General features: G+C 49.9%; 1 protein-coding gene across 5 annotated transcripts in view; it reads right to left on the bottom strand.

Moving 5' to 3' along the window:
• Positions 1 to 18,998, bottom strand: part of TMPRSS4 (transmembrane serine protease 4) — a 44,298-nt gene extending 25,300 nt beyond the window's left edge. For 4 of the 5 annotated variants that reach the window (XR_003115708.1, XM_025357873.1, XM_025357876.1 and 1 more), the window contains exons 1-2: positions 18,704 to 18,998; positions 827 to 860 (exon numbers count right to left, since the gene is read on the bottom strand). Coding sequence is in view for 2 of the 5 variants with exons in the window: in XM_025357873.1 (XP_025213658.1) it covers positions 827 to 860; positions 18,704 to 18,706 (37 nt within the window). In the remaining 3 variants the exon portion in view is untranslated. Of the gene's footprint in view, positions 1 to 816; positions 861 to 18,703 lie in introns of all 5 variants that reach the window. The other variant, XM_025357874.1, reaches the window with a different exon arrangement.
• Between the last annotated feature and the right edge of the window lie 3,580 nt (positions 18,999 to 22,578).

The raw sequence follows: 22,578 nt of genomic DNA, 5'->3' as shown, positions 1-22,578 counted from the left end.
GTTTTCTGGTTTGAGAGTTCTCAGGCTTGTTCAGGTGGTGGAGCAGCTGGCACCCTGGTGTTCTTTGGGGACACCATGGCCTACTCTTATATTAAATTCCAAAGTATCAACTAGGCACCATTTTACTTGCTAAAGATTACTTCGTCTGTGGTCATTGTTAACTCATGACCCAGAACTGGGAAATAAATAACCTGTCAAGCAGGATTGGCCATTTTCTCACTGATCTGTTCATATTAATGTGTTCCTTGCTCATCTGTTTTGCTGATCTAGCAGGCTATCAGGAGTAGATATTAATGGTTTAAGAAAATGCAATGGAAGAAAAACACCTCCTTAAATTTGGGATCATTCTATTTTTTAACTTATTTTTCTTCCCCTGGAAATCAGGCAAGCACTGCCATTTTTCATGAAAATGCTTCTGGCCAGCTTGTTCCTTGGCAGCACAGTGGGACTGTGAACTCCATGAGACCAGGGACTTCCGCTGTCTTAATTATTGTGATAGGCCAGCGTCCAGCCCAGGGCCTGGGACATGGCAGGTACTTACAGTTTTAGTGAAAGAATAAGAGTAACTGAATGAATGAATTGGAGAATCATTGCTTTGGTGATTTTAGGTTTGTTGGTCCTGCTTCCCCAGAGACCAGGCCTCCTGCTTCTAGAATGAATCCTGGAATGTTTGCTGAGTGATGGTTAGACGGGTGGCTGGATGTCACCCATGGCATTTATCACTTTGGTGGTGGTGGCGAGGGCCAGGCAAGAGTGGCTTAGGATCTACTTGGCAGCTGAAACTCAGAGGCTAAGGTGGACAAACGAAAGCCGGACCTGAACTTACCAAGGCTGTTCAGAGGTTGATCACTGTCAGGATCCTGCAATTGAAGGAAAAACAGTCAGTGAGTTGAGGTGGGAGCCTCTCCGGCTGGGGCTAGCAGCCTAGGGGAGGTTCTTGGGTCTTGTCTATATTCCCTTCTCCCTGAGTCTAAGTTAGGGGTCTCTGTGTTATCCAAATACCTGGTTCAACAGGAAACATTCAGTCATACACCTATTTGATCTGTTTCAATTAGTTTACTTATTAATTTGCTTAGCCAGTAGCAACTGATTAGCAATTGTAGAAGCAACTGGCTGCTGGTTTGTTGTGTAAATTGCTGAATTCCTTAAGACGATTCTGCTCTACTGTCTGCTTTTGTCAATGATTTGTCTATGTTTACAGATACTATATTTCTGTAAAAACTTGAATCGACATTTTACAAAAGGGAACACCCAACTCGCCTACAAGTACCAAACAATGCTTAATGCCATTACTTATCCGGCAAATGCAGATTCAAACCACAATAAAATATCTCTACATAAACACCAAATGGCTAAAATGTAAAAGACTGACAATACTGTGTTGATGATGATGTGGGAAAACAGGAGCTCTCAGACCTTGTTGGTGGGAGTGTAAATTGGTACAAATACTTTGGAAAATGGTTTGGCTGAATCCACTAATGCTAAACATACAACTATTTTATGATTCTATGATCCAGCAATTCTGCTCCAGGAGATAGCCAAGAGAAACGAGTACAAACATCTAGCAAAAACCCTGTGCATGAAGGTCTACAGTCGCTTCATTTATAATAGCTAAACATTGGAAAAACTCAAACGTCAGTCACTGGTAGAGTAGGTAAACTGGTATTTTCATATAATAGAATATAATTCAGCAATAGACAAGAATAACCTAATTCAAAATGCAACGATATGGATGAATTCCATAGACATAATGATGAAGGGAAGAAAATAGTCACAAAAAGTACAATTCCACTTATCTAAAGTGTAAAAGGCAAGGTTAATCTATAGTGATAGAAGTCAGAATAGTGGTTACCACTGGGGAGGGGGGGCAGTTAGTTATTGGAAGGAGCACAGTGGAGTCTTCCGGAAAACTTCTGGATCTTATTCTTGACATTGGTTACAAGGGTGTTTATATGTGCAAAAATTCACTTTAGACTTGAATGCCTTACTACATATATGCTACCAACACTACGACATTTCTGAGCGTGGTCTTAGGCCACCATTGATGCATGTACACAAATACACGCAAAGGCATTTTTACTTACTCACACCACTCCACGTGTGCACTCGGCACGCACATAGCCACATAGAGTCACGTGGAGGAGCCACTGACACAAAGGCTCACATACAAAATACATGCACACCCTTTTGGCCAGGCAAATGTTACAGGGAGGATGCTGTCTGGGTTTACGCCCTCTGAACCCTGTGGTCTAGGTCTCCACCCAGGGACTTGCCTGCCCTATTGTGCTGAAGTCATGACCCGCCTTGGTGGTGGTTGGAGGAGTCGCAGGACCTTGTACATTTCCGGCTGGAGATTTTTTCTGTTCCTCTTGGGAGCGAGAGGGCCCCTTTCAATCCCTGAGTGGGTGACCCTGATTAGATATGGAGGGAGGGTCCCTGGGTGTTGCCTGCTCCACGGCTAAGCATGGTGGACACAGCAGTTGGGAGGAGCTCTTTCTTTTCCTCCCAAACGAGCCTGTAGTCTGCTGGAAGGACATGCCTGGCCTTGCCCTTGGGTGACACTAGGCCATGGGCAGCCTTGTGGTGTAGCACACAGCTTGGTTCTGCAGTCTGCAGGGGTCGAGTCAGAATACAACCCCAGCCTCCTGTTAACTGTGTGCTTTCAGGAAAGATCCTTCACCTCTCTGAACTCCAGGCTTACCCTCTGTAGAGTGGGGACAATAAAACCTGCTTCAAAAGACTACTGTGAGGATTACATGAGTTGTCTGGTGGGAAATGCTGGGCTCTCACATGGGAACCCTCTTCCCTCTGCCCTCCCATTGAAACTGCCTTTGCAAAATGATGCCTGAGATAGTGAAAGAGATCTAACTTAACCGACTCCATCTTACTTCTAACTTCCAAGCTGTCCTTGGTCATTCCTGGGCATAGGCTGAACTAACTTTGGGAGAAACTCAGCTTATAGTTTAAGCAAAGTTGGTAACAGCTCTTTCCCAAAGCAGACCTCCTTCTTGTCTGGGGACTAGATTAACATTAGCCCCGAGATTAGAAATTATGGTTTAGGAATCATACAGCTGGAGGCCACAAGACTCTGACCCTCCCCAAACTGCTTCTAAGATCAGTGCTTGGGATATTTTGCAGACCCTGCACTTAATGGATCAGCTGGCACCACCCAGATTGATAAACTGGCTTATCTGATCTCTGGCCCCCCACCCAGGAACTGACTCAGTGCAAGAAGTCAGCTCCAACTCCATATGATTTCGTCCCTGACCAATCAACAGTCCTGGCTCACTGGCTTCCCCCTACCCACCAAGTTATTCTTTTTTTTTTTTTTTTTTTTTTTTTTTGAGACGGAGTCTCGCGCTGTCGCCCAGGCTGGAGTGCAGTGGCGCGATCTCGGCTCACTGCAAGCTCCGCCTCCTGGGTTCACGCCATTCTCCTGCCTCAGCCTCCTGAGTAGCTGGGACTACAGGCGCCCACCACCGCGCCCGGCTAATTTTTTGTATTTTTAGTAGAGACGGGGTTTCACTGTGGTCTCGATCTCCTGACCTTGTGATCCACCCGCCTCGGCCTCCCAAAGTGCTGGGATTACAGGCGTGAGCCACCGCGCCCGGCCCACCAAGTTATTCTTAAAAACTGCTCCCTGAATGCTCGGGGAGACTGATTTGAGTAATAATAAAACTCCAGTCTCCCGCACAGCTGGCTCTGCGTGAATTACTCTTTCTCTATTGCAATTCCCCCATCTTGAAGAATCGGTTTTGTCTAGGCAGCAGGCAAGGTGAACCCCCTAGGCAGTTACATCATCCTCTGTATTTCTGTAGCATTTGGTACAGGAGTTTATCACAGGACTTCTCTCATAGGATGGTCAGCATTTCCTTTTGTTTTTTCTTCTTTTTGGTTGCTTTTTAAAATTTAAAATTTTATTTTTAATTGGCCGCTCTTTCTCACTGCCTTTGTACCTTTGGTGTTTAGCACCAGGCTGGTACTGAACTTTGAGCTCTGCATTGTAGTTCATTCCCAGCCGTCTCTCCTCCACCATCACCAGGGCTGGATGGAGCAGACTGTTTCCAGGCTGAAGATGAGACCCAATTGGGCAACTCTGCATTGTTGTGGCTAGAGTCAAGGTAGGATAATATCAACAGTAATTCACACCCAACTGGCATGTGATGGTTTACAAAGTCCTTGCTTGCATCTAACTCTTGTCTAGTCAAGTCGATATCAATTGTCTGCTAACCAGGATGGGCAGCGTTAAAGAATTAATTATTAACTAAACAAATGCTTGTAAAGCATCTACATTGTACCAGGCACTACTCCAGGAGGATTCAGAGGCAGATTAAGAAACCACCCCAGCAAGATGGGGAATATAGTGCCCAAAAAAGACAGCCGAGAGTCTGTCCCTGAGAAGCTTGTTTCTTGGTGGAGAGGAGGGCTAGGGGAAGGGGGAGGACAGGCCATAAACAGATAAACCAGAAAAGGTCAAAGAGGGGTAGGTGCTATGCAGAGAGTAATCCAGGGTGAGAGGAGACAGTGCCTGGACGGAGAGTGAGAATGGGAGCTCTAGGGAGGGGCTCAGGATGGTTGTGGAGGATCTCACTGGTCTCCCTAGAGGAGGTGACAAGAAGGAGCCAAGTGGCAAGGAACAAGCTTGGGGGGTTGGAGGAACTGAATAGAGATGGGCATGGCTGGAGCAAGGCAAGGGCCTAAGGAGAGAGGAGGTTGGTGGTAAAAAAAAACGCCATATGTGTTTGGAAGATACAGGCAATAGGCCTCGCCGATGGACTGGGTGTGCTTGGGTTTAGTTTTGTGGGTAAGAGGGTGCTTGCTGAGCTGTGGGAGGCTAGAGGAGCGGCTGGTGGAGCAGGGAAGTGGGCCCTTTCCTGTCGATTCATTCCCTTCCACTGAGTCTACTTGTGCATGCATGCCTGCATTCATTGAGGTAGGTAGGGCAAATTTCTTTTGTTTATTGTTAATTTGACAAATATTGACTATACACCTTTGATGGACCCGGAATTGTGCTAGAAGCTGACGCACAAAGGAAGCTTATATTCTGCATTTTCTGGGGCCTTGGATTCCTCATCACTGGACTGAACAGTGGCTAATTGTGTGTGTGTGTGTGTGTGTGTGTGTGTGTGAGAGAGAGAGAGAGAGAAAGGAAGAGAGAGTCTCATTCTTTCGCCCAGGCTGGAGTGCAATGTTGTGATCTCAGCTCACTGCAACAGCCACCTCCTGGGCTCAAGTGCTTCTCCTACCTCAGCCTCCCGAGTAGCTGGGACTATGGGCATGCACCACCACGCCCAGCTATTTTTTATTTTTTCGTAGGATGAGGTCTCACTGTATTGCCCAGGCTGGTCTCGAACTCCTGGACTCAAATGATCTGCCCACCTCAGCCTCCCAAAGTTTTGGGATTACAGGTATGAGCCACCATGACTGGCCCTTAATTGTTTTCAATTGCTATTCACTGAGTAGTAGCTGTGGGAAAAAATTCTATACCTGTTTGAAACCAAAAGAGAGAAAGAAAAAATGAACTAAAGCAAAACTGTAAGCTAGAATGATAGGAACTGTGACTATCTTGTTAACTGTGGCATCCCTGATGTCTCCCACAATGTACAGTAGATAACGAGTGTTGAAAAAATATTTGTTGAATGAAAGAATTAGTGAAAATATCTCAGTTTGAGGACTCAATCTCAGGTCAGTCTTTACGAAGCTGACTGTGGTATATTCACACAATGACATAGTAGGCTGCAGTCAAAACAAATGAACTATAGTGACACAAAATAATATGGATGGGGCCAGGTGTGGTGGCTCACACCTGTAATCCCAGAACTTTGGGAGGCCGAGGCGGGTAGATCATGAGGTCAGGAATTCGAGACCAGCCTGGCCAACATGGTGAAACGCTGTCTCTACTAAAAATACAAAAATTAGCCAGGCATGGTGGCAGGTGCCTGTAATCCCAGCTACTCAGAAGGCTGAGGCAGGAGAATCCCTTGAACCTGGGAGGCGGAGGTTGCAGTGAGTGAGATAGTGCCACTGCACTCCAGCCTGGGGGACAGAGTGAGACTCCATCTCAAAATAATAATAATAATTATAATAATTATAAGGATGATATTAGAATGTAATATTAAGTGAAAAAGTTAGTCCCAAAAGATTACATATAGCACAGAATCTTTTCCATAGAGAAGCAAGGGAATGATGAATATGGGGTTTGGGAGGAACTTACCTGGGCAGGGAGCTTGTAGCACAGTCCCTGGCCTATCAAATATGTACAGCCAACATTTGTTGAATTAATAAACGAAAGACTCTTGCCCTACCCACCTCAGGAGGGGGATGGATATGTGTGTGCAGGAGTGGGGACCTCATGGTTAGATGTAGGTTACTATTAAGTCCTAGCTTTTGTTGGGAATGGTGGATTTATGGAGGCTTATTACATTGTTAAAACCAACTAACTAGCAAGTTACAAATGGGCCCTGCAAGGACCAATAGTGAAAAAAGTCATGAAGCAAAGATTCTAGTTCCCCCAATGCTATGCACCCAAGCCTCAAGGAAAACATACAAAAGCCATCACCTGGCTATACGGACTGGCTTCAGGAGGTCAAACTCGTGTCCTCACCATGCTCTGCCCTTACTGTTGTGCTGCCTGAGTTTCCCCATGAGCTCCTGGCAAACATCTCTGACACAGAGTGATCAGAGATGATGGACAGATACACTTCTGGAAGAGGAGCTGCAGAAAGTCACACATACTGGGGCTGATGGGCAGAGAGGTAGGTGCATTTTAGGCCTGTGAGTGTCAGCTGGGGTCCATCAATGTCGATGACATCCCTGAGCAGGAGAGAAATAGGGACTTATGACCAGCTGCATCTCCTCTGAGCCCAGAAGCAACAATCCTGAGCTAAGGAAAGGAGAGAATGGGGCTGAGAGATGTGGGTACCAGGTAAAATTCAGAGATCCAGCCAGACCCCCTCACCATGGTGGGTCCCCGCCATGATCAGAAGATGCAAAGCTGAAATAAGGCAACTTCCTTATTTTCAGATGAGAAAACAGAGGTCAGATAGAATTGTCTTAACCTGGAGTTAATAGAGGGAAGGAGGAAGTTGAGACGTCACCAAACAACACATGTGCTTCCCTCTGCTTTGCTGGAGATGTATTTATTTACCCGCAGCTTGAACTCAGCTTCTGGCTACAACTGTTGCAGCCCCGGCGCAGCCCGGACCAAGCCAAGGCACTGGCCTTTCCCTTTCTGTTTGGGCCACTGGCTGGGCCAGGCCTGTCTGCTCTGTTGATTCAGCCTGCCGCAGAGCCCTGACTCACGGGTCCAGCCCAGCCAGTGTCTGACCTGGGGCTCATCCGGGAATGAAGCTCCTGCTGTCTGTGGTACCGTGGAAGGGCAAGAATGCCCAGGCCATCAGGGCCCAGGTAGGGGGTGAGGTGGGGAGGTGGAAGTGGGTGGGTGTTCGATCTCTGGAAAACCTGCCATTGCCTGATCAACTCAGAGAATCTTCTTTTCCTGCTTCTCGGTTTGTCACCGGCAGCAGGAAGACATTAATCCAAGCCCCAATATGGAGGCAGAACCATTAGTTATGCAGTGGAGTATTATTATATAATTTACGATGTCTTTCTTTCATAAATGCTGCCCTCTATAATCCGTGGAACAACCCCGAGAAATTGTCCCCATGTTACGGAAGAGGCAGCTGTTCCGGCTTCAGAGCAAGTAAGGAACAGATCTAGTCCTTCGGGCCCAGTGTCTGGACTTGGTGGACTGTTGGTTTCATTTCCTTGTGGTTTTAGGAACTCATCTGGATAACAGTCATTAGCTGGTGCTGGGTCCTTTTGAATCACTCCTCCCTTGCAATGCAGCCTTGTTGGATATAATCAGCACGCAATCATCACGCAGAGATTGCCCCCAGCATCTCCCCAGCTCTTCCTTGGTCTGAAGGTAGAGTGACTTTGCTCGGTTCTGGGCTCTGCCATGTCATCCATGAATGGGGTCAAGATACTTCCCTCAAAGAGCGTGTCGGGAAAGGGGCCTATTGCAGGGCTTGGTTCCTGGGAGGGGCTTTATTGATATTAGCCTTTGTTCTTCCCTTTCTCCCATTAAGTTCCCACCTTTCTCACCTGCCTCTTCTTCCTTTATTCCTACTCCTCACCCCTACTACTGTTTTAGATCATGGGGAACCTCCTGGTTAGGCTTAGTTCAGCTCCAAAAAGCAAAGGACATCTTAAGGTCCGCTTCCTTTCCAGCTCAGAGATGATGAACCCAGATACAAGGCAGCTCTTGTTTTTAAATGGAGTGAAGATTAAGTGGCTGCAGAGAGGCCACCAGCCTGGGGAGTATGAGTTCTCATCTTGCCTTGTCTTCTGACTTGCTGTGTGACTTTGGGCACACTCCTCAATGTCTCTGAACCTCAAGGTCCCTTTGGGTAATTGGGAACTGTCTTTCAGAGATGGAATGAAAGGGTTAATAACCTCACAATGAAACAGGCAAGTCCACCAGGCTAATAAGGAGGGGAAGAAGAGGCGGCAGCTCAAGGAGGCCAAAGGAACAGAAAGCTCGGCCAGCTCCTGTCTGCTTCCCTTGCCAAGCAGCCTGTCCCTGGAGCTTTATTTCTGTCTTCCTCTCTGTAATGCTGACTTGGCATTGCCTTGCTCTGGAAAGAAGTCAGTAAGGGCAGAGCTGGGATGACTGGAGTGTGGACAAAGAGAGAAAAGTAGGGGCACATAAAAGGGGCCTCCTGGCCCTGTTCCTGTCTACAGCAGCTTCAGTCTTCCCTGGAGTCCAAGGCCCTGGCTTCCCATGGTCTCATAGGAAAACCTAGAGCCAGAGATGCTGCTGTTGCTAGGTGATGGGATAAACAGGTCCTTTGAGGCTTGGGCAGGTGGCAGTAGGTTGCTGAGGTCAGTGACAAGCAGTGGGGAAAACCCAAGGGAGGGGGTGGGGAAAGTTCTTTGAGTAAGCCAAGAGACCCAGAGGTGCTCCCCATCAGCTTGCAGAGTGGGGCCTGGCCACAACGCTCCTCTGAGGGCGCCTTACTCTGCTCTCTGATCCCGGAACCTGCATCCCTCCCCCAAACCAACGGCGAACAGCTGTGTCCTCGCCACTTACAGCTGGAATAGGCAGTTCGATGCCTTTGCTGCGCTGGAAACAGGGCTCTCTCTCTTGGATGTCTCAGCCATGACAGGTAAGGGGAGAAGAGGGTCACTGAGGGCTGGAAGATCATGGGACAGGAGAGGAGGGAGTGAGTTTCTTGAGATGAGCCTGGTGGTGATGCAGCAGCCCAGGGTGCATGGGAAGTCCTCAGAGATGATTGATCATGCCTGCTTCCAAGTATCCTGGGATCTCACCTGTTACTCTGTCTCCAGGTGGGTCAACTACCAGCCCAGGCCATATGCAGCTGGGCATCTAAGCTCACGTGCAGACATTCAGGGAGCATCCTCACAAACACTGCCTGGTGTTGAGGCATTCTTAGAGCAGCGCTTTTTCCTTTGGGTCTACCCTCAGCCTCGGCTGCTACATTAGAAACCATTTTGCCTTGTTCTAAGCCACATAGGTGCTGACCTGTTGGCAACTTGAACCGAGTGCCTCAGCCCCCATCTTAGCACATAATGGCTCCAGGGCAGGGCCTGGGGCCGAAGGGAGGGGTCAGGCAGCCTGCCATTGTCCCCTGCCAGGCTGCTGTTCAGCTCCCATCATTTAAGAATCAGCTTTTGTGTTTGGGCGTAGCTCTTAGGTTTAGGTAGGGCCGGGAGGCAAGGAAGATGTAACTATCCCTATTTCACAAATGGAGAAACTGAGGCACAGCAGTTATGCTCTTTCCCCAGAGACAATGTGAAGGGCAGGAGTGAGGTATTTGTACATGCCCATTGGGCTGAATTAAACTGAAGACGGATCTGGCTCCCACTGGAGAACCCTTGCTTCCAGGCGATGCTGCTGTTTACTGCCGTACTTAGGAATCCCTCTGCGGTCTTCTCTTTGTCCTAGGGGAAGCAGCTCATTCTCTCCCACCTTTCGGAACTCGCAGCAATTCTACTTTGCTCAGCTTTCCCTCTGTTCTAGGGTGGTGGGTCCATCTGAGCCCACCTTCCCTTCCTGGAAGGGTCTGATAGGAAGGAAGGTGCTACCATCTTTGCACGCCTGAGGACAATGCCTGGACAATGGCTGGAGTGGACTTGAGAGGACCTTTCAGTTCAGCCTTTCAGCCTAACAGGGACCCTCACGGGTTTGCCGCTGGGAAGGGCTGATGGATATTGAAGCTTAGAGGGGTTCTCTCAACTCTGCAATTTACCTGAACTGAGGAGCTGCCGTCCATGGAGCAGTCTGATGTTAATTTAAAAAAGTTCAAAGACAGAGTGTATACCATCTTTCAAGAATCATACTCACTTTTGCTTGATCTGAATTGTCCTTGAAACTTTAAGGGGAAGAGAAATGGCTGGGAGGGAAAAGGAACTGACTGGAACTGACTCCAGTCAGGAGTTTGAGACCAGCCTGGCCAATACAGTGAAACCCCGTCTCTACTAAAAATACAAAAAATTAGCTGGGCGTGGTGGTGGGCGCCTGTAATCCCAGCTACTCGGGAGGATGAGGCAGGAGACTCACTTGAACCCGGGAGGTGGAGGTTGCAGTGAGCCGAGATCGTGTCACTGCACTCCAGCCTGGGCAACAGTGTGAGACTCTGTCTCAAAAAAAAAAAAAAAAAAAAAAAAAAAAGAAGAAGATCTGACTCCTCCATCTGTAGAAAAACTTTGAGCAAGTCACTCAACAGCTCCTGGACCCAGTTTCCTTCTTTGGAATGTGGGTACAATAAAAGCGACTTCACAAGATGGTAGGGAGTAGGGTTCTGTAAGGTGCACCACCTGCTCAGCACCATGCACTTTCCAGCACCTTGGCAAGGCCCTGGGAGCCCCATCTGGTCCTTGCATGATTTTACAGACTTGCTCATAGTCCCCTGAGTTGGTCTTTGCAGTTTGAGGGGTCTCAGCTACCTTGATCAGAAGGGGGTTGTCCCTTGATCCTGCTCCTCCTGAACTCTGAGGCAGGCACGCTGGCCTGAATCCAGCTCTACCTCTTCCCAGCCAGGTAGTCCTGGGCAAATTAATAAATATTTCTGAGTCTGTTTTCTCATCTGTAAAATGGGGAGAATATGACTTACTTCACAGGGTTGTTGATGAGAATTAATGATGACACATGTGATGTGCCTGGCTTGGTGCTTGAAATACAGAGGCGTTTAGTAAGTGAAAATTAGTGCCCTCTGCCTCAGTCACCCTACAGGCATGGAGAGCAGAACTCCACACATGCTCAAGGAGGGTCTGCACTGTGGTTCCATACAGGGGCAGGGTTGAGGATTCTCATTTGTTCTGGAGGCCCCAGTGATAACCAGCCTTGGTGGGCTGGTGTGGCTGCTGCAGCCAATCTCCTGGCACAGGTTTCAGTGACCCTAGATCTGTTTCCTGTGAACTCTGAGCTCAGGATCCTATAAATAGTGCTTTAATAGTGCTTCAGTGTCTTCTCTGCATCTCCGACTTTGTAGTTGCATAACCTGAAGTTCCTTTACTGCTTTCCTGCCCACTCACATAACTCATCGAGTGCTTCATGAAGTTTCTCCTTGCTGAGATTTCATTTGCTAGGAGAGGCTGTGTTTTACAGTGCACAGAGCACAGGCTGTGGAATCCTGCAGCCTGGGTCTGAATCCTATTTGCTCATCGGCCTGAGGCTTTAGGCAGTTTTTGAACCACCAAGAGCCTCAATTTCATGTGTGTGTGAAAAAGAGGGAGAGAGAGAAAGAGAGATGCAGTAAATCTCCCTCCTAAGGAGCCCCAGATATGCATAGCAGATAGTACATTGCCTGGTGCATGGTAAGAGTACAATAATTGTTTTTTTGTTTGTTTGTTTTGTTTTGTTTTTGAGACGAAGTCTCGCTCTGTTGCCCAGGCTGGAGTGCAGTGGCGCGGTCTCGGCTCACTGAAACCTCCACCTCCCAGGTTCAAGCGATTCTTCTGCCTCAGCCTCCCGAGTAGCTGGGATTACAGGCACCTGCCACCACGCCTAGCTAATTTTTTGTATTTTTAGTAGAGATGGGGTTTCACCATGTTGGCCAGGCTGGTCTTGAACTCCTGATCTCAGGTGATCCGCCCGCTTTGGCTTCCCAAAGTGGGATTACAGGTGTGAGCCACTGTGCCCAGCCAAGAGTACAATAATTGTTAACTGTAATAATAATAATAATACCAATAATAATAGTTTAGTCATTGAGTAAGGCACCTTTCTGGGCCCTGGAGATCTAGCAGTGAATCAGAGGTAAAGCTCTTTTGCCCATGGAGTATATTCTATTATTTTTATTAATTATTACTAACAATATTAAAATAGAACCTGGGAAGTTCATGACATAGTAGATACTCATAGTCAAAAATTATTTACTGTTAATGGGAAGGAGATTCATAGAGAGCCTGTCATGTATGTAATGGGAACTGAACAAAGAGCTACTTTTATGATTTCATGGGCCCCGGGGCTTGGCTTCAGCAGGGTATTCTGTGGACTAAGTGCATCTGGGGAGAGTGACCAGGGCAGTCAGGGGACAGGAGGGGATGTCGTGTGACCTATGTGAACTCTCTTGGAAGAGAGGGTGGGGGACGCAGTTCAGAGAAGCAGGGACCAGTGGAAGCATGAAAGCTTCAAGTGTGTGTGGCCATCTGAGAAAGGCAAAAGACCATTCCAGGAGGAACGGGGGAAGTTACAGAAAGTCTTTTCTCCTGGCAAAGGAAAGATTGTTTTCAGCAACTGTAGCTTCTAGAAACAGATGTGTGAGCAAAAGCTGGACTGTGAAGGTTTCTGTGGCAGACAAGGGCCAGGGTCACGTAAGGGCTCTGAGCACCCCTGGGGGATTCGACCAAGCCCCCCAGCGGTGCGGCAGAGGAGCAGTGAGGCAGGGCAGAAGTGGTGGGGGTGGGGGACAGTCCTTCCAAAACCTGCAGCTCTGTTTTTCCCGTATGGGGGTTCTGCATTTGATTTCAGTGGAGCAACCGGCTCTGAGGCCAAAGTACGCTTGGGGAACCCACTCGCCGAGAAGACCTCTAAGGTTTTTCCTTAGGGTCTGTGATTCTGAAGAGCTCACTCTCAGTCTGAAATTTCTCTTGTTTCCTTTCACAGATAGGATTAGCCCTAGGCCTGATCCACTTGTAATATTCTCTCTTTACATCAATTTTCTATCCTTAATGGTCTCCTGGTAATTTGGGTTTTTTCCCTGGGCAGCATTGGGTATGAAACTTGAATTTAGTCTTCTCGAAAGTCTAAGTTAATTATAGCTACTGGTTTTCCCTTTGCCCTTGGCTGAACGACTCTTTTCAAGTCATGAACCTCTTTGGGCCTCAATATCTTTCTTTTCTTTTCCCTTCCTTCCTTCCTTCCTTCCTTCCTTCCTTCCTTCCTTCCTTCCTTCCTTCCTTCCTTCCTTCCTTCCTTAATTTCTTTTTTTCTTTCTTTCTTTTTTTTTGACTGAGTCTTACTCTATTGCCTAGGGTGGAGTGGCATGATCTGGGCTTACTGCAACCTCTGCCTCCTGAGTTCAAGTGATTCTCGTGCCTCAGCCTCCTGAGTAGCTGGGATTACAGGCGTGAGCCACTGTGTTCGGCTAATGTTTGTATCTTTAGTAGAGACGGGGTTTCACCATGTTGGCCAGGCTGGTCTTGAACTTCTGACCTCAGGTGATCCACCCACCTTGGCCTCCCAAAGTGCTGGGATTACAGGCTTGAGCCACCACACCCAGCTGAGCCTCAATTTCTTCGTCTACAGAATGAGGATTACAATGTCTCAGAGAGTTGTATCAGACTGAAGGGAGATTTTGGATGTGAAAATGCTTCTTGAAGCACAATATGGTGCCTTTGTTGTATTTGGATAGAGACATGATGCTGCCACTATAGCTATTACTCTCTTTAAGACCACCAGTGACACCTACGTGTCCCGGTAGGTTCTCCCGGCAGCCTGGCAGGACCCTCCTCTCTGGGGACTGGAGATGTGATGGTGGGTGATGTCAGGGTGGAGATGGGATGAAGGTGAGGGGCTGACCTCGGCTCTATAGTTACCCCCTTCTTGTGGACATCAGTGAGTGAGTGAATGTCAGGTTCTGCCTGGGGTGTGGGCAAGCGGTGTCCCCTGCTCCTGTTCCATCTATGGAGTGCACAAAATTGAAGGCCTAGATTTTACATGTTCTCTGAATCTTCCATGGTATCTTTCCAGTACCTAGCACAAAGTAGATGCTCAAGGAACACATGCTGAATGAACGAACGAATGAATGAATGAATGAATACAGATTTAGAGGAAGAGACTAAGACAGCAGGATATGCTGAAACCATTGGTTGGCTCAACTGCACCAGTGGGCGAAGGCCAGCCAGACTAACATGCAGGACTTTTTGTGACAGGGGATGCCACTGCCACCCCTGGACAGGTGCCCACTCCTGGACAGGGGCCATCGTGTCTCTCGCCCTCTTCCTCAGTGTTCCTTTCATCTGCTACCCTTCGAGAGTTTCTGGTTGCATGTGGATTACACGAGGAAGCTGGAGGGGTCTCTGGGAGCCACGGGCAGGGGAGGACTGTTGCGGTTTTCCATCTCATTTACACGTCTCTGCTGCCGACGTGCTGGTTAGTCAGAGCGGCAGGCTGGGAGGTGGCGTTAGACGTGTCACGGGGGATTGCCACATTGGCTCTGCCCCACTTTTCCCCTTCCCTATCACCAGGGTTTCCAGGCAGGCTCAGACCTGTGCCTCCCTCACGCCCATCCGCCTCTGGGATAAAAATCCTTTAGTAACCCCTCAGATAGAATCTGGCATGTTTTCCAGTTCAACTTGGGGTGAGCCTTGTTTTCAGTGTCAGATAAATCAGACACTGGTTATAGGGGATTCCGTCTTTGATCATTTATCTGTCATCCATCAATCCACTCATTCATTCATTCACATTTACTAAGATCCTAGTCCATGCCATGGATGACACGCCCTGTGCTAGGTTTACGGCTAAAAACAGAAAAGACACAGACCCTGTCCTCAAGAAGCTCCCATTCTGGTGGCAACAGGTTTATAAGAAAATGTGGCAGATGGATGCACTTTAGGTTTGGAGGAGTTCACTATCCTGGGGAATCCTTGCTTGGGAACCTGAAGCGTTTTATTGAGGCTGTTGTTTTCACCTGAGCAGGAAGGAAGGCTGAGGGCAGAAGAGGCACCTGGGAAGGCTGAGGCCATGCAGATTTTCAGGCCTGAGAGCATTTGTCTCCTGCTGCCCTGGGGCTGTTCTGGGGCTTTGGGAAGCTTGTTAGCAGTTCCCCAGCCTTGTTTTCGGTCTGTTTTTCTCATCTGTCCCCCTGCCCACGGCCCCCCTGAACTGGTCTCTCCTCATTTCTTTCATTCAGTTTCTCAGATCTCTTGGGCTTTGGCATGGGTCTGGGCTAGGGAGGTGTCTGCTGGGTCCTCAGCCGCACTGAGCGAAGACTGAGAGGAGGAGAGACTGAGAGGAGGAGAGGCCTGGGGGCACACAGGAGCCCTGACATCTAAACCCCTTCTCCAGGGAAGCACCCAGGCACAGAGCTTGACCCCAGGGTCAGGCGAGAAGCGCCTTGGGAGATGGACAGGGCCTGGGGATGCAGCTTCCACCTCGGCAGGTGCAGCTCCCACAGCCTGGAGTGCCAGCACCTTTGCTCCAGCCGCAGCACAAGACCCTCTTGTCCCTACACTCCCACTCTTTCTTGCTGTTCACACATGCAGTTCCCTGTGTCTGGAGCTCCTTCCTGCTTTCCCTGCCTGGAGAGAGCCTGCTCATCCTTCAAAGTCCATTGCAAATCGTTTCTCTTCCAGCACAATTTCCCGACTGCCCTAGAGAGAATCTGTTGCCTTTTCAGCTCCAGGGGTACCTTGTAACCACTGCTGGTGTTATACTTGCCACACTCTGTGTTGAGCACCTGCAGGGTGAAACCTAGGTATTGTGTCCCCCAACCCCCAGCCCCATTTAGAGACTGGCCAATGACAGGGGCTGATTAAATGGTGGCTGGCTGGAGCTTCTTTGGGGGGAGTTACAGTGACACCAGGCCCCGTCACCCAGGTGGCGAGGGATCCAGGAGAGCAGGCAGAGCAAGCAGCCCCTCCTTGCCTGTCTTGCCTTTTAGGACCTTCCCACTGCCCAGCTCAGTTTACCACCTCAGAGCCTAGGATGGCACCGCCGGGGATGAGTGGGCTTCTGGATTCTGTGCCCTAGTCAGGGGTGGACTCCACAGTGCTCCCAGCACCCCACTGCCCGCAGGCTGGCTCCTGACTGCCACATTTCTGAGCCCAGCCAAGCCCAGCCAAGCCCCTTGAGTCTGTACCAGGCTGGCACAGAAAACAGGAGGTGGGAGGGAGGATCAGCTTCCTCCAGAGCAGCCGGAAGCATCAGGGGTTTGACCTCAGGTGTTAACACCCACGTCTGGTGGCTCAGGGTGCGTCTGGTGGCTCAGGGTGCGTTTGGGTCTCCGAAACAGTCATGAGTCAAGGCCAGGAGAGCCAGTCCCAGGGTCCCTGACTTCCCTCCAGGCCTCAGCTACGGAGTAGTTAGCATGGGACACACTTCCTTCGGGGACAGGGCTTGGGTTCTGACCTCTGCCTGGGCCTGAGTCCCTGCTCCAGCTCTCCCTAGGAATACCCAGCTTAATGGGTTCTGGGGAGAGCAGTCGTTAAGACGCAGCAGCTCAAAGGACCCTGACTGTCACAGAGAGGGGCCTGTGGGGATGGAAGGAGGTAGGGAATGGAAGGGAAGGGAGGGCTGAGCCTGGGCGAGGAGATCCCATCCTCCCCTCAGGGCTAGGAGCTATGGCTGTCTAGGGTTATTAAGCACAGGCTTAATGACAGGGTTATTAAGCACAGGCGGTATAATGGCTAGCTCTGGGGCTAGAAACTTCCTTGACCATACCATGGAGATTGGCCATGCTGCTGCCTTGCCTTTGGGGCCCCAGGCCTGACCTGACCCCTCCATCAGTGTGCCCACCTGCCCTCCCCTGCTCCTGCAGCAATGCCCAGCTCCTTCCCTGGTGGCAAAGGGTCTGTGTTGGGTGTGCTACCCAGCTATCATTTCCTAGCGCAGACTCCTCTTTAGTCCTAAGTCCTTACATTTGTGCGGGGCTTCATGGTTTCCAGAACCCGCTCACAGGTATTAGCCATGTAATCTCTGCGAGTCCTGTGCGTGTGCGTGGAGGTGTTGTGGGTGATATCATTTCCATGGACAGGGGAGAAGGTGAGTCTCAAGAAGATGAATGCCTCAAGACAGCACAGCTAATCAGGGAGCTGGCCTCAGCCTTCTGATTCTGTAGTTCGTGACCTGCCCTAGAAATGATTCCCTTCTCTGTTGCTCCCCCAAGAGACACCCCAGGTCTCCTTGGTGCCTGCCACCCAGAAGCAGCTCACAGCTAGGTAGGCTCCACAGCTGCTCTCCTCTCCTGGGAGCCCCAGGGGATGCAGTGTCTCTGCACACAGGCCAAACTTTGGGGCACCTCCTTGGATGGGAAAGCAGGAAGCTTGTGCTTTGATCCTGGCTCAGAGGGAAGCCCCTTCCCCTTTCTGATCAGCAGCCACAACCCTAGGAATTGTTCTTGCCAGAATTTTCAGAAGAGTGTCGTGGGAAGTGCTCAGGTTGGGAATAGGAGACAATCACTCGAGGGGCCCCTGCAGGTCACATCCTTCTCCCTTGGACAGTGGCTTCTCCTTTCCTCTCTTCCCTTCCCTTTCACATTGGTGTCCGGGCAATTGCTGCCTCTTGGCCAAGGATTGGAGAAGGAAGACCCCTGGACCCAGCGATTATCTCTTCCCCTCCCTGGCCCTCAGCTGTCCTCCTTGAAAGGTGGGGTTGATTCTCTTTGCCCCAAGACAGCGAAGACGCTCCAGGTATTAAGAGGAGAAGGAGGAGAGAGGGTGAGGGCATGAAAAGAGATCAAGTAAAAGATCTCCACAAACACCCTAGATTGTTTGAAGGCATTTCTGCACTGTTTTCTTTTCTTTTCTTTTTCTTTGTTTTTTTTTTTTTTTTTGAGACAGAGTTTCACTCTTGTTTCCCAGGTTGGAGTGCAATGCGTGATCTTGGCTCACTGCAACCTCCTCCTCCCGAGTTCAAGCAATTCTCCTGCCTCAGCCTCCCAAGTAGCTGGGATTACAGGCACCTGCCACCATGCCAGGCTAATTTTTTATATTTTTACTAGAGACGGGGTTTCACCATGTTGGCCAGACTGGTCTCGAACTCCTGACCTCAGGTGATCCACCCACCTCGGCCTCCCAAAGTGCTGGGATTACAGGTGTGAGCCACCGTGCCTGGTCTGCATTTTTCTTTAAAAAGAAAAGGAATCAGTTTCCCCAGGGAGTGGCAGAGGGCCACCGTGGCATCAAAACAGCCCCCTGCCTTGGAAAAATAGCGCCAACCTCTAACCAACAGACCTGGAGACACTGGGCAAAAGAACATTCAGGATTCAGGAAAGAACAGTCAGGAAGGACAGCCCTGGCTCTGTGCCTGAGGACCATGGCAATGGTGGGAGAGAGGAAGGCGGGTGTGTATGAGATGTGTATGGGACTGGGGTGTGGGGGGATTTGGGTGTGGCCTCTTTTCTTAACCTAGAAGGTGTCACAGAATTCTCAGCTGATGAGCGCTTAGGCTGGTTGAAGGGCCTTTTTTGGGGAGACCCACCCTCCCCGTGTCTTGGGAACAGAGGGGCCCCACACTCACCATGCTGGCTCTGTGATCCTCCCAGTCTCCCTGTAGCCTGGAGCTGAGATTGTCACCCGAAGGCAGCAGGAGGGCCTCCCCACACAGGTCCTGGGTGGCCAGCAGGTCAGAAGTCCCTGGTCAGCACTGGCTGGAGGAGGCCCGAGTGCAGGGCGGGCCTTGGTCCCTCACGCCCAGCATCCTTGTCCACTTAGCAAGCTGCTGCCTCTCACCGCTGTATTCCAGGAGTGATTGGGGGACTGTGGGCAGCTTGATTAAAACAGCACTACAGGTGAAGTTGCCAAACTGGAATGATTATGTGTCTTGTAACCTGACACCTGTCTTAGGGGCTGGAACAACACCTGAAGTCATTCATGGGCCCTTCGGCCTCAGAACAGGTGACACACCTATGTCACAAAAGCCTTCCTGCCTGAATGATTTCCACCCAACCATGTGTTGGCTGAAGGTGATGCCAGGAGTTTCCGCCCTTACTCCCCCTACCTTGTAGGTGCATGACTTCTCACTGTGTGAGTGCTTTGGTTTGGGGTTGTGGGAAGTTGGAATGGTCTGGGAGTTGGGCGACAGAGTTTGCAGCTCAATGCAAAGGGATCATTGACAGGTGTGGGGCAACAGGATTGGAAAGTTCACAGAGAAGGAGGGAGTTTCTTCTCTTAGGGAGATAAGATGTGCCCCCTTTCCCTGGATCCCAGAAGTGAATCCACAGAGCCAATGATTCGCCAATGTGCTAGTGCTTCCTGCCCCTGCCTCAGCGGCCATTCAAAATTCTGCAAATCACTATTGGTGCCCTGGCTAGAGCCCATGTCTCCTCGTCCACAGGGTCATTTCTTTCTTTCTTTTTTTTTTTTCTTTCTAAAGACAGGGTCTCTCTCTGTCCCCCAGGCCAGAGGGCAGGGGCGCAATCTCAGCTCACTGCAACCTCTGCCTCCCAGGTTCAAGTAATTCTCATACTCCAGCTTCCCGAGTAGCTGGGACTACAGGCGTCTGCTACCATGCCCAGCTAAGTTTTGTGTTTTTGTATTTTCTTTTCTTTTGAGACAGAGTCTCACTCTGTTGCCCAGGCTGGAGTGCAGTGGCACGATCGGCTCACTGCAACCTCCACCTCCCAGGTTCAAGTGATTCTCCTGCCTCAGCTTCCCGAGTAGCTGTTGGAATTACAGGTGTTGTGCACCACCATGCCCGGCTAATTTGTATTTTTAGTAGAGTTGGGGTTTTGCCATGTTGGCCCGGCTGGTCTCAAACACCTGGCTTCAACTGATCCACCTGCCTCAGCCTCCCAAAGTGCTGGGATTATGGCATGAGACACCACACCTGGGCCCACAGGATCATTTCTGGTTCATGCTCTGCCACATCCTGATAGCGGGAGCTGCCCCCCTGGCCAGGGGATGTGCAAGGTGAAACCTTACAGCCACGGACATTTTTCTGGGAGGGACTTGCATAATTGTCCACACTGTTCCTCCATTCTGTGGGTGACAAAACTAAATTCCAGAGAGGCAAAGTCAATGACCCAAAGTCACGTAATGAATTAGTGTCTGGTTCCATATGAATCTAGATCTCCTTCCATTTCTCAGACCTGACCCTCCCAGGAGACCAGCCTGGGTTAGATGTGTGTATTAGTCCTTCTGTCGATAACGTGCTTCTATGTATCAGCCCTTTAATTCTCCAAAAACAACAACCCCAATATTTTGTTTCCATTTGTCAGCTGAGGAAACTATAGCTCATGGACATGAAGTAGTTCGGGGCAGAGCTGGGGCTGGAACCTGGTTCTCTTACTGGTTCACATTGCCAGCCTTGTGAACATGCTGAATGGAACACAAGTGTCTGAAAGCTCCGGGTTTGTGGTTTGGGATAATATGGCCCATGGAGGACCCCAGTGATGTCTGAGCAGGAGGAATACCGGGTCAGTGTAACGGATTGTTGGCCAAATCTTGGCTGATGAATGCAGTGTGGCCTTGTACTTGTCTCTGAGCAGCAGAAATCTGAAACTGGCCTGAAGGGCTCTGGAGCCAGCGCAGTCCCAGCCCTTCCTTACTCAAGGCTGGTGGCCTTTAGAGTTGGAAGTCTTGGGCAGAGGCAAAAGCCTGTGATCTCAGGTGACCTCAGGGTCAGGGCTGTGATGATCCAGGCAGGTACCTCCCCAGCAGCAGGGCAGTGAGAAGCCAGTGGGCCACTGGGAGCCATGTTTTCAGTTGTCTTGGTTCCTCTATGTGCCAGGCTAAACATCTGGTCCACAGGTTTGCATTGCTTCACCTGGTGCTCAGGTGATGAACCAGGAAAGAGGCAGCTGTCTGGGCATGAAGGCTGCTGGGCATGGCTGGTTGGAGGCATGATGACTCAGCCTTCCTGGCTTCTGCTCCCCGTTTGGTCTGGGAATTTGTGGAGAGGTCTGGGAAGAAGGCACATGAGCAAGACTGGGCAGGGTGGTTGTGATGCCTGCAGGTGGGGGTGAAGGTTTACAAAGGGAGGCACAGGGGCCTGGAGAGAGCAGAGGCCCGCCTCTCCCAGGTGCCGGGGAAAACCAGCTGGACCAGAGCCCACTTTTTTTTTTTTTTTTTCTGAGACAGGGTCCTACTCTGTTGCCCAGGCTGGAGTGCAGTGGTGCAATCTCAGCTCACTGCAACCTCCACCTCCTGAGCTCAAGGGATTCCCCTGCCTCAGTCCCCCAAGTAGCTGGGATTACAGACTTGAGCCACTATGCCTGGCTAATTTTTGCTCAAGCCACTATGCCTGGCTAATTTTTGTAGTTTTTTGAAGAGACAGGGTTTCACCATGTTGGCCAGGCTGGTCTCGAACCCCGGAGCTCAAGCAATCCACTCGCTTTGGTTTCCCAAAGTGCTGGGATTACAGGTGTGAGCCACCACACCCGACCCAGAACCCCCGTTCTCCCAGAGGAAGCCTCAGCTCCCTGTCAGCTCCGTCTTGCCTGCCTCTTTCTCTTGCCCACCTATCTCTTTAGATTCTCCTCCCATTTTTCCTCCCTTCTTTCCCTCCCATTACTACCCTTTTATCTCTTCTTCTTTATTTTTGACATTTTTTCTCTTCCTTCTTCCTTTTCCTTATCTGTTTCCAGCATGTGTGTCAAGATCAGAGGCAGAGTTATCATGAAACTCCTGAATCTGAAGCTTCAGAGCCCGTCAAATGCACGGCTCCTTCCAGGGCCCTGGGAAAGGGACCAGCAATATGTTCACACTATCATAGGTTTTTGCAAATTTTGCCGAATATTTCTTTGATATGCTTTTTTTTCAAGAAAGCCCCTCAAGAAGTGGCCTATCCCTGTGAGTGAAGGCCAGAGCCTTCCTCACCCAGGCTGGTCCCATACAGGTGACCTCAGTTTTAGGACCAAGAGGTCTTATCCAGCTGAGAGCTCCATGCACACCAGATTCTGAGAGGTGTCAGCAGCACTTCAAAAAACTTTGTTGTTTGTTTTCTGTGAGGTTTCTGGACCATGGACTGAGCTCAGACACATCCTGTAGGAGAATATTATTTCTGTAAAGATGGTTATTTAACCCTCCTCCATCATGGCAGCGCTGCTGAGGGCTGACCCAGAGGCCAGGGCAACTCGCTGGTGTCCATGGAGGAGGTCCGAGGCCTATTGCCACAGCCCTCCCGCCTTGCACAGCACAGAGGCGGTCACCCCAGGGACAGGCAGGCACCCTGCTGCTCCTCTCACCCTTCCTGGAGGAGGCGCTGCCTTCTGTCCCTGCAACTGCCTTCCTTATGGGCCAGCCTGACGCTCAGACTTGTTTGAAGCTGCACGGGTAGCTTTTTTGGCTCTTTTCAGCATTCACAACAGCCAGGGACTTGATCTGAATGTATTTTAAATCACATTAAGTAAAGAGTCTGTTGCTTTTTGAAAAAAACCCAAGCCCCTCAAAATG

This window comes from Theropithecus gelada, chromosome 14 (genome assembly GCF_003255815.1).
Source record: "Theropithecus gelada isolate Dixy chromosome 14, Tgel_1.0, whole genome shotgun sequence".
Taxonomy (NCBI): domain Eukaryota; kingdom Metazoa; phylum Chordata; class Mammalia; order Primates; family Cercopithecidae; genus Theropithecus; species Theropithecus gelada.
Note: the sequence above shows the minus strand (reverse complement) of the source record. Positions and strands in the feature narration are given on the sequence as shown.